The following is a 12,778-nucleotide window of genomic DNA, read 5'->3' on the forward strand; positions in this document are numbered from 1 at the left end:
CAGAACCTTGATATTCTTCTTACAGAGCCACTCCTTGGTTATCCTGGCTGTGTGCTTCGGGTCATTGTCATGTTGGAAGACCCAGCCTCGACCCATCTTCAATGCTCTAACTGAGGGAAGAAGGTTGTTCCCCAAAATCTCGCAATACATGGCCCCGGTCATCCTCTCCTTAATACAGTGCAGTCGCCCTGTCCCATGTGCAGAAAAACACCCCCAAAGCATGATGCTACCACCCCCATGCGTCACAGTAGGGATGGTGTTCTTGGGATGGTACTCATCATTCTTCTTCCTCCAAACACGTTTAGTGGAATTATGACCAAAAAGTTCTATTTTGGTCTCATCTGACCACATGACTTTCTCCCATGACTCCTCTGGATCATCCAAATGGTCATTGGCAAACTTAAGACGGGCCTTGACATGTGCTGGTTTAAGCAGGGGAACCTTCCGTGCCATGCATGATTTCAAACCATGACGTCTTAGTGTATTACCAACAGTAACCTTGGAAACGGTGGTCCCAGCTCTTTTCAGGTCATTGACCAGCTCCTCCCGTGTAGTCCTGGGCTGATTTCTCACCTTTCTTAGGATCATTGAGACCCCACGAGGTGAGATCTTGCATGGAGCCCCAGTCCGAGGGAGATTGACAGTCATGTTTAGCTTCTTCCATTTTCTAATGATTGCTCCAACAGTGGACCTTTTTTCACCAAGCTGCTTGGCAATTTCCCCGTAGCCCTTTCCAGCCTTGTGGAGGTGTACAATTTTGTCTCTAGTGTCTTTGGACAGCTCTTTGGTCTTGGCCATGTTAGTAGTTGGATTCTTACTGATTGTATGGGGTGGACAGGTGTCTTTATGCAGCTAACGACCTCAAACAGGTGCATCTAATTTAGGATAATAAATGGAGTGGAGGTGGACATTTTAAAGGCAGACTAACAGGTCTTTGAGGGTCAGAATTCTAGCTGATAGACAGGTGTTCAAATACTTATTTGCAGCTGTATCATACAAATAAATAGTTAAAAAATCATATATTGTGATTTCTGGATTTTTTTTTTTAGATTATGTCTCTCACAGTGGACATGCACCTACGATGACAATTTCAGACCCCCCCATGATTTCCAAGTGGGAGAACTTGTAAAATAGCAGGGTGTTCAAATACTTATTTTCCTCACTGTAAATGCAGCCTTGGTGAGCATAAGAGCTTTCTTTAAAAAAACATTAAAAAATCTTACAGGCCCCAAACTTTTGAACGGTAGTGTATTTTGGAGTAAAAAAATATTCACAGTGACATATAAAATGAAGTAAATATGATCCATTTGAATGTCATATGGACTATAAGCTCCAAAACCAGCTGTTAGGTGAGCACTTCTAATGGCACATTTAAACAGCTGTCTTCCCAGAATCACTATGAACATACAAGTGAAGCAGAGTGGGAATTCTTGTCTCCAAGTTCCTGTGTGTGTGTGAGAGACAGGAGAATTTAACTGCAAAGAGCTTTTCCACTCCACCAAGTCTGGAACTGCTGAGAAGATAAATAAATCATTTTTGCTTCCCATTGGAAAATGTCCAGCACAAAGATGTGAAAAGAAAGACATTAGGAGAAAAATCAGTTATGGGTGGGGTTCATGGGAACTCCAGAGGGGCAGAACTTTCCTGCAGTGAACCTATGAAGCAAATCTACTGCAAAGAAAGGCACCACGCTGCATGACACACAAAACTAAGGCATAATTCTGTCACTGGAACAGAGGGACATTGTTTTGAAGAGTGTCTCTGTGAAAACTCTCTATCCTTTCAGACACTACAGGAGAAAAGGGGTCTCCTGTAACATCTGATGACTTTACAGAGCAATGACACACACACATGCACATTTAACTGTAGTGCATTTATAACAATGCACATATTCGACTTTATTCAGCTTGAATTTGCCACAAACAGCATATTAGAATGATTTCTGAAGGATCATGTGACACTGAAATCTGGAGTAATGCACAACAACTTTTTGTTTTCTACTTATATAAGCAAAACTGCATGGGCAGAAACAAATAATACCAACAACAATAAAGTATAACAGCCTAACTTTTCACAATACAACTAAAACCAGTGGTGGAGTTATTTCCCTCCATTATGTCCCACTGAATAGTCTTTTTAAAGTGAATGTGAAATCAAAATAGATATTGTTTACTTAATGCCTTATTGTGCACAATTCATGCATGTTTTTCCAAAGAAGAAACTTTCTTTGTGAACTGACATTACTGAGTATGACTCTATTTTGGATTCTCCAATCAATTCCAATTGGATAACATCAAGTGCTACCCTACATTTTTTGTCTTTGTCTTTGAATTTTCTTTTTCTCTTTGACCTTCCACTAATCTATCACGTGTGGTCAGTGATTAAGAGGCTGAAGAAACAGCCCAGATGAAAGGGGAGATCATATGACTGACACCAGTCCTGCTATGAGCTAATTTAATTCATGATATCTGACACCACGGCAAGAGTCCAAAACCAGCATCAAGACAAGCTGTTCTCACTCTCACCCCATAGAAAAATTACACACATACCCACACCCCAAAACTCTCAGTGTATGACATCATCAACACTGAATTCACACATATAATAGGAGTATACGAAGCCAAGTGCACACTACAAAAGTTTTTTAAGTTTATTTTTTTTTTTTTTAATTCTCCCACAATTCCGAATAGACAACTAAACAAAATAACATAATAATTTAAAAAATAATAAAAAATAATTAAATAATTAAAAATAATTATTTACTAGAGGTTCTGACAAAATGTCAATTGCCCATTAATGTAATATAACCATGTTCATATGAGTAAATGTGTGTTCTTCATAAGTGCTTTTATTTTTGTTTTTAATGTTGGTGTTGTTTTCTTTCAGCAGTCAGTTGATTTTAGGTTTAGAATGTAATGTTTGTATTTAACCCTTTTTTTCTTATAATGTACAGCATAGCCAACATAGATACATTCACAATATTTGTTTTCATAGGCTTTATATTACACCTTGTGTGGAGGACAGCACTGGGCAGGGTGTAACAATAACATGTTGTATATATGGTGTAACAAATAATGGATTAAAATTAATTTTTAATTACATTTTTTTTATGTAAAATAATTAGGTTGTATTGTATAATAAAGGTTAAGAAGGCCCATCTATCACTGTTTTCCATGTTCATAGTGTTAGTTTCTGGAGCAAATATATAGGCTATAATCTGTGTTTACACAGCTTTTTTAAAAATGGCAGATGCTGGTGTTTCGCGTGCGTTCGGCCAATCGCGTACACTAACATTACTGGTAGTTCCTATTGTGCTGGTTTAGATCCTACTCTGAAGTAGGATCTAGGATTCCTAGAACTAAAATCGCTCCTAGTTCCTGCGTCTGGCTACTTCCGCCAATAGTTCTAGGAACTATGAAAAGGATCCTGTGGTGCGAAAGCCCCTATTCAGTAATCTGAATCGCTATCGGATAATAACTGAATTGAGCTGGATGATGACAGCCTTCTGCAGAGCTGCTTTATATATCAAAATTGTTTCATAATTTATACATTTTGCAGTATTGACACTATTGAACTGATTTCAATCACTGAACTGACTCAAGCTGAATAATGACACTATTGTCTTCATTAGAGCTGCTTATTGCGGAATTGAATTAGTTTCATAATTGATGAACTTTACAGTTATTTACCTGAACTGAACCAACACTGGTTCTTCATATGAATAATGACACTATTGTCTTCATTAGAGCTGCTTATGGCGGAATTGAACTAGTTTCGTAATTGATGAACTTTACAGTTATTGAACTGAATTCTGTTTGCATCATTGATTCTGTTTTCCTGTTTTGAAACAATCTGTAAAGTATAAAGGTAACTTGCGAGCATGTGTGCGTTCTGACCTGAGGACAGTAGGCTCCCGCTGCTCCCGCTGATGATTTTGCCTTTGCTGCCCATGTTGGCCAGTTTGGAGGTCTTGAGGGTTCCTGTTTCTGTCAGGTCTATGGCTATCTCGTTCAGACTGCGCGCTGCGTGGATCTTACTCTGAGAGACAGAGACAGAGAGAGTGAATGTGCTTGCCAGCTGTGACGAGTGTGTCAGAATTTTCCAGGAGACGAACATTCCGCAGCTTTTAAAAGTGTAACAGAATCCATGAGCAAGATCAGAGACAGATAGTTGTGTGTGTGTGTGAGTGTGAGTGAAAGAGAGAAAGTTAATGTAGCCCTGATGATTGCAGAGAGATGGTAGTCTAGACAGTGAAATGGCTAGAGGCAGACCACAGAAACACACAGGAAGGTTGTTGTAGTAAGAAAAAGGATAACAAGCAAACAAACACACACACACACACACACACACACACACACACACACACACACAGAGATACACACACACAGAGATACACACACATGCACACACACTCTTGTACATCTATCTTTGCGTATCTATTCATTAACACAATGGAATCTCTAGCTCCTAACCCTAACCCAACCCATCACAACTAGTGCCTAAAGGGGGTCGCACACCGGACGCGCAGCTCAGCGCTGCGCCACGTCTTTAAAATTCGAACACATTATTCTCTATGAGAGTACACACACCGGCGGCGCCTTTCGGCGTCTGTCCGCGACGCCCAGCAACGGCTCAGGACCGTGTTCAAAATCCTGCCGCACCACAGAGCGCCATTTACATAGTTTTATATTAAAGTTACATTTATGTGTCTCAAATCGTAGTTAATGTATATACGGACTTCACCCTGTGCTGCAATATACATTTAGTTTTATAATTATTTACAGAAATCAGAAAATTGCTGATGTTATCGGATTTTCAGGTGAGAGTTGTCCTAGACTTGCGCGGCGCTGAGCTGCGCGTCCGGTGTGCGACCCCCTTGATCCAAACCCTTACCCTAAACCCAACCTAACCTAAATATAACCTTATCCCTAAAACCAAGTCTTGACCCTCAAACAGGCCTTTAAATAGGTCTCAGAAAGTGAGGACCGGCCAAAATGTCCCACTTTACTCTCTTTGTCCTCACACCGATGGTCTAAAACCCGGTCTAAAAATGGTCCGACAGTCTAAAACCAGTCCTCACAAAGATAGTTGTACAAGTACACACACACACACACACACACACACACACACACACACACACACACACACACACACACACACACAGAGCCTAAAAACATAAACACACTTACTTTGCTCTGTTTGCGGTCCAGGTAGAACTGGTGTTGGCTGATGGCCATGGCCCAGATGGATTTGATGAGGGTGGGACAGGCGTACCAGGTGTGCACGGCGATGCCACTGTGACCAAATGTCCTCCGCGTTACCGACGCCCTGCAGTTGGAGCAAACACAAACCGACTTTATATTCACTGAATTTTATGACATTGTCAGTGCAGAAACGGATGTAAAAATGTTTATTATTGGCCAAACACATTCAAAACACTGTTATTTATTAACAGATGCACAGCATATTTGTGTGTTTGTCTTTTCAATAAATACACTGTCATAAAAGGTTACTACCTCTAAATTAGAAGAACTACATTCAAAGTAACTACAGCCAAAGTAAAAACAGGCAAAAAAACCCCCCCACTGTTGAGCATCTTGTTGCTGACTAATTAAGCTAATGCTAAGCTAATGCTTATTTGATCTAAAATTTATTAGATTTTTATTCCTGTGATGCAAGGCTGAATTTTCAGCATCATCACTCCAGTCTTCAGTGTCACATGATCCTTCAGAAATCATTCTAATATGCTGATTTGCTGCTCAAGAAACATTTCTGATTATCAATGAAAACAATTGCGCTGCTTAATATTTTTGTGGAAACCATGATGCCCTTTTTTTAGGATTCTCTTGTTATGAATGTTCTGAATAAAAGTTTTATATTAATTTATATTCATTTCTTTTTTTAAGAAAACAAAAACTTTTGAATGATACACATAAAAACACAAAAATCCATTTAAATGATACTGTCTGCCATATTATTAACCACCTGTAAAATATATATTTATGTGGGATATATGAAATGTGAACTGGTGTTAGCACATAGTACTCCTGACAGTCCTGTAATGTATCGGCTTAACATACCACACACAGTGTAGCCCACATACACACACACCATTTACACTGTGGTCAAACCCAGCGCACGTGTGTGTCCAGTGATGGGCTTTATAAAAACCTCCAGGCCTCTCCACTAGAACAAAGATAAACAACAGACCCTCGTGTTCTGACTCTTATCAAAACGATATTAGCGCATGTGTGTGTGTGTGTGTGTTGCAATGACTCTAACTGAATGACAGTGAACCTAACAAGAAGTAAAATACATTATAGACCCTCATGCTGCAAAATAAACAGATTGTTTCATCTTCCTAAACTGTTTTGCTCTCTTTCATGTCTTATTTCCCCAGCCTCCAGCATTTCTGTGAACTCCCTCCGTGTTCTCCTCGTTTCAGGGCTGTCGTGGTTGTTGTTTGAACAGCGTGAATGAGGCGGTTTATCTGTCAGCATCTGAGGCAGCGTGTGCTGCTGCTTTTGGCAGCGTCTGCTCTCCTAAAAGACTAACCAGCCCTCAGCATGCACCAGTGATGTCATAAAGGTCTGATTAAAACGTAAACACATCTTAATATCGATGGAGAGAGATTCAGAAAAAAACCCCAGTTTTGACAGGACGAGAGAGAAGAGCAGAGAATCGGAATAAACTCAAACCGAATCTCGATCTCTACAGATGGAGAGTCAGATAGAAAGAGTAGGGTATGTTTTTGTTCATTTGTTCCAGTTGTATTTCTACGCTCTTCTCCACAGGACACAGGAAGTAAGAGATTTCAATCCAATAACAAATAGCTTAGCTCAGTGGACACTTGTGGATAGAAGCCAACCAGCTGTAACTATGAACATTTACCTCACAATGTTTCTCTTAAGGAAGAGGAGGACAGAAAAATGGGTTTTCCTGTCAAAGTCTGACGTATTTTAGAATAAACAGAACTAAACTTGTATAACTTGTATATGTAAATGCTTTATAAAGATGTTCCTCCATACAAATCAAACTTCATAATCAACCCTATTTTACTCTTGATACTGTAGAATACCCTATGTTTAAAGCTCAGTGCATCATGTCACTATACTTCTAAGTAATTCCAATTATTCCCACACTGGAATTGAAAAGAATCAAAAGGACAAAAACATACAAACGGGACCCACAAACCGCTGAGATCTTTCAAACGTTTATGACATCTAAACAAACTTGTCTTTAAAATTCGTGCTGGGTTGGAGTGAAAGTGGCCGCCACAGCATGTCCTTTCAGTGTGATAGACATTGTTTGTAAGCCTATATAGTCCATGACCTGTGTGTGTGTGAGCGAGCATGTGTAGGCTGTTATGTAGATTTACCTTCTTGGGTCATGAACTTCCACTGAGAACTTCTTCTCCCTGAAGTACAAATTCTCCAATTGTCTCCATTGGAACACCTGCAGAGATGAGAGAACGCTTTAACAACATTCCCAAAACTTCAATCAAACATTCCACGGATGGTGCTCCAACGTCTTCAGACTGTAAACTCCTTCCAGATCAGAAAACTACAGGAACAGCCAGTAAAAGACAATCCAGAATGCAAGTCCAAGCCAAGATATTTTACTTTTTCATTCACCTTTGTGCTTATGGTGAAAGTGTGTGTGTAAAATCCTCCTTAAACACTGGGGAACAATAAGCCCTCCTCTGTATATGTTTAAAATGAGAGAGACTGTTAGGCTTAAGAGAGATGGTGAGAGAAAGCAAGCAAGAGTGGGAGGAGTCAAACCCCATCCAAGCCTCTCCTCCCTCTGGGACACACACTTCCTGTGTGGGCGGGGTTTATGGAGAGTTCAGAGTGATGTGTTATGAGTGTGTGCTGTAGTAACCCCTGAAAATGCAGCGCTACAGCTTTGTTAGACTCCTCCACCTCTTTTCCCCTCATTCACTCAAGAAACCAGGTTCTGGTTCTCATTACACACCATCACGCACACACATGGCTGTCTGAGATACACACACTGGACTCCTGGAGCCATCAGCTGCACAGACACAAAGAAAACGCAAAAGAAAGAGAGTGGCGGAGAAAGTGGTGTGAATATGCGCTCACTGAATCTATTGCTTTCATTTAATAACAGGAGAGAGAGAGCACTATACACTCTTTCCAAGCTAGGCTATATAAACTATCCATAATTACTGTTAATATCATTATTAAGAGCATTCCCTTGCAAAGACCTTGATATAAGGGAAAAAAAGAAGAAAAATAAAGGAAAAAATGATGAAAAATGAAGAAAGGATGGAAGAGAGTGGAGAAGGAAAGGGAGGGGGGTTGGCTTAAAGAGCTCAAGAATGTTTAGAGCCTGGGAAAACAATGGACAGATGAAGGAAGAGGGGAGGGAAGGAACATAGTTAGTTACACACACACACACACACACACACACGCACACACAAACTATTTCCACATATATCACTAGGATTGGGAATTAAGAACTGCTTCTTATTCAAAACCAAATGAATTTCACAATGGTCGGTTCCATTAATGTCTTTTTAATGTCTGCATTGTTCCATCGATGCAGATAAAATACTGCATTAAAATAGTTGTCCTGCATCTGAACAAATGAAAAACTTCAAGCACTAGAAATAAGAAATACAACATAAATTGTATAAAGTAATCAAAACACTGCATAGTCTTGACTGTAAATTATTATAGTTACAAAAGTGAGATTTTCTCTCTTTTGTTGTTTGAATAACATTAATGACACAGAAGACAGCAGGTATATTAGGCTGCTGTCCCTTTAAGACCGAATGCATGGATTCAATATACACATGCGTTTTCCTTCTCAACTGTTTACGTCGTTCACTTAAGACATAAATGACTGTTTACGAAGATATTTGCAAAGACGAGATTTTGATGCGTGTATGGAACCATTTACGCACAATTAAGAGGCAAAAAGAACTCAGTTCATAAGCAGTGGCTTTATTAATGCGCGTCTCTCAGACAGCACTGAGAAACAACAGTGCACTCATATAGCGAAATGAGTTCTCTTTTGCTGCTTATTGAGCTTCAGTGGTTTAAAATCACTTGCTTTTTAAACCACAATGCTTAAAAATGCAAGCATACAATAAGCTTTCGTAACTACGCAGCACAGAAACATCACGCGTGCGTAACCGCGATATAGACAATAGTCCAAATTCTCTACCGGTTGACAAATTTCTACTGGTTAATCGTGTCTACCAGTATATTGCCCACCCCTAATTGATTGCAATATAAATCACTGAAATGAGAAAGTCTAGTTATTGCAAAATAATACAAAAAGAATCACAAGAATACAGATCTGTGAACAACAATTTGTGAACAAATTACTCTTTTGAGGGAATTCTTGTAAAGAATGTGTAAAGAGTCTCAAACTTGTTATTGGTTTGAATTGGTGTAGTGACACATTGGTGTTGTAATCATTAACTAAAACTAAAAAATATTTTACAATAATTTAAATGAAGTTGAAATTAAACAAAACATAAATATTAGATAAAAATTTGAAATGTTGCCTTGGCAACTTACTGAAATAAATACGTTGAAATAAGTAAATAAGTTGAAGTACTAAAAGTACTAATACCTAAATTGAAATAAAATAAATTAAAGCTAACTAGAAATATTTACACAAAATCAAAATAATTAAAAATGACAAAATCACATAACAAAATTGTAAACCGAAAACCAAATATAAAAATCAAGGCTGATTCAAAATATTAATAAACACTATAAAAGTATGTAAATAATATTAAGCTAATACTGATAAACAAATTGTATGGTAATTTAATAATATAAATGGCACATTAAAATATGTTACCAAAGATAGTTTTGTTTTTGTTTAGTATATTGTTCCACAGAAGTACTAAAACTGTAAATTCAATTCAAACTTGTTTATAAAGCAATTTTTTAAAGCACATTTAAAGCACAAAGTGCTGAGCTATAAAAAGAACTAATTAAGATAAAACAGAGGAACATTTTCAGGAAAACGTTGAGTGGAATTGGAACCAGAAGAGTTAAATTCCTTACAATTTCCATGCCAATATATCACCGAGACAGTGTCACTGAACAGCAGAGAGATGTTGATGGTGTTAAAGTGAATGTTTCTTGGTGTTTATGAGATGCTTTGATGGTCTCATGGGACCAAGAACAAACGTGACCCTCAACACTTTCAAAACAACTTTCATTATGGAGATACTAATCTCTCTCTCTCCTTAAGAGAGTGGGAGGGAGAGGAAAAAGAGAGTGAGTGAGGCTACAATGTTCCATGACATCTAAACACTCTGTAGCTCTCTGCAGTTATAAGAGCCAATGAGGCATGGGGCATTAACCACACCAGAGTATTTTGGGCACAGTGAGCTGGAACTGGGGACTTCAGCTATTGTTCTGGAATGAGGCAATCTCAACTGTAAGTGTGCGTGATTTTGAAGCATGCAGTCACGAGAGGTTGTAAAAGAGAAAAGGCATATCAAAGTGCCCAGCGATGCCCTTATGAGCTGAATCCTGGTTCGTTCCAGCACATATTTCACTGACTGCTGAACTGTGTTCTAGGCCTCGTGTTGTTTGGTTATTTAGATCTCTGGAAACAGGGTTAAACCTGGTCCTGGACTTCAAAGGATTTAAAATGAAGGCTCACAGCCATGGTGATGGGGTCCAGAGATTGGCCATGCCTCTGTCTGAAAACCCCACTTCTGTTCTGAAGACATAGATGTAGTTGATTCCTATAAAGTCTGATGTTAGCATGCGGCTAAACTAAAAAACTTATAAACAAAAGCATGCAAACACAACTCATACACAAATGCTGAGTGAAATAGTCTATTCTCAATAAGATGGTACCATTTTCATCAATACTTTTATTAATGAACAAAATAGATTTACACTTCTATTGGGAATTTTGGGGAAAGACTTTAAAAAAAAGAAAGAAATCAATACTTTTATTCAGAAAGAACTAATTAAATTAAACAAAAATTGTTCTTTTGGACTTTCTATTCATCAAAAATTATCACTGTTTCCACAAAAACATTAAGCAGCATAACTGGTTTTCAACATTGATGATGATGATAATAACAAGAAATATTTCTTGAGCAGAATATTAGAATGATTTCTGAAGGATCATGTGACACTGAAGACTGGAGTAACGATGCTGAAAATTCAGCTTTGTTGTCACGGGAATAAATGTCACAAAACCAGTCACAAGTAGCACGGGTATATTTGTGGCAATAGCCAACAAAACATTGTATGGGTCAAAATTATCGATTTTTCTTTTATGCCAAAAATCATTAAGAAATATCATTTTCCATATTTCCTACCGTAAATATATAAAACATTTATTTTTGTGAGTGAATGCAGCATAATCGCGAACATAAATGGACAACTTTAAGGCGATTTTCTCAAAGTTTCGATTTTTTTGCACCCTCAGATTCAGACTTTTCATATGATGTATAAATCTCAATTTCAAAAAATTGACCCAATGTGACCAGATATTTTAAATAATATAATAATAGTAGTAATATTTCACAATATTACTGTAGTTTTTGATCAAATAAATGCAGCCTTGGTGAGCATAAGATCTTTTTTTTCAAAAACATCAAAAAAATCTTATCGACCCCAAACTTTTGAACACTAGTGTTTATTCAACCTTCTCACCAATTCCAACCATTTTGGATGTAAATAAATAATGTAATGCATTTTGCAAACAGTCCAAAATGCATTCATGGTCTGTCAATAATACATGCAATGCTGCCTAAGATTTTGGCCAAAATGAGCCTAATTTTGTTGTCTACTATTTGAAAAAGACTTTTCATTGAGACAAGATGCCTTATAATCTTGCCTATATAAGCAGCCAACTAGGTTTTAGAACAGCTAACAACCACTTAGCTGGCCAAAACCTGCTCACACAGAATGTTCCAATATAAGGGAGTTTAGTAAATGTCATAGGTGTGTCATCACTATGACTCACATTCACTGCTGTTCCTTTTAATGTAACGCACAACGCCCACCCTGCAGTCTGTCTGTACACAGAATAATACAATAAACCCCCAACCCTTCTCTCTCACAAAGACACACATACAGAGTACAGGAAGACTGTGTGTGTGGGGGGCATGGTATTTACTTAGCCAGAGCTATAATGAGCGCTTATGAGAAAAGACAGGGCATTGGAGAGGTCAAAGGTCACCAGCAGCAGACAGGATGAAAACAATCACCGGTGACTCAAGGGTTGCAATCTCATGATTCATAGCTATAGAATCACATCTGGCTAGAAAGGCAACTATAACGCGTTTCATATTTGCTTTGCTGTTCATACGTTTTATAAGGCACAAATCTTTTAGTAACTGGAGCTAATGAGCTGATCCAAACGAATCAGAAACAGCTACACACATGCCAGTTTTTGGGGAGTGGTCCCGGATTCGTCAGACGCACTAATGTTTCCAGCATGTTTTGTGTTGTCAGGGCGACAGTAATCCTGCGGGTGTCTGCTGCTGGGTTTCCTGTTGCGGGTTTTGGAGTCAGGGAGGCTGCTGGAGGGGGTTTAGGTAGAGGACAATAGCTCTTGAGAATCACAGGCACCACAATTCATGACGAAACCACAAATATACTGGTCACGCCTCTGTAAAACTTTACACACACACTTTGGCACAGATGCTCTCATTAGGAGAGGGTTTAAATTAGTTTGAAAATCATTAAATAAACCCAACCACTCACTCACTAAGTCTGCAACTTTTAGTGTGTGGCATTTTTAACTGTATATCTCAGTCCCA

General features: G+C 38.5%; 1 protein-coding gene across 15 annotated transcripts in view; it reads right to left on the reverse strand.

Annotated features, from left to right (window-relative positions):
* Positions 1–12,778, reverse strand: part of frmd4a (FERM domain containing 4A) — a 158,533-nt gene that overhangs the window by 11,927 nt on the left and 133,828 nt on the right. For 8 of the 15 annotated variants that reach the window (XM_084124349.1, XM_084124338.1, XM_084124336.1 and 5 more), the window contains exons 12-14: positions 7,379–7,455; positions 5,190–5,328; positions 3,897–4,038 (exon numbers count right to left, since the gene is read on the reverse strand). In XM_084124349.1, coding sequence (XP_083980475.1) covers positions 3,897–4,038; positions 5,190–5,328; positions 7,379–7,455 — 358 coding nt within the window. Of the gene's footprint in view, positions 1–3,896; positions 4,039–5,189; positions 5,332–7,378; positions 7,456–7,634; positions 7,760–12,778 lie in introns of those variants that run through there. The other 7 variants (XM_084124348.1, XM_084124346.1, XM_084124340.1 and 4 more) reach the window with 2 other exon arrangements.

This window comes from Abramis brama, assembly GCF_963993115.1.
Source record: "Abramis brama genome assembly, chromosome: 9".
NCBI classification, from domain to species: Eukaryota; Metazoa; Chordata; class Actinopteri; order Cypriniformes; family Leuciscidae; genus Abramis; species Abramis brama.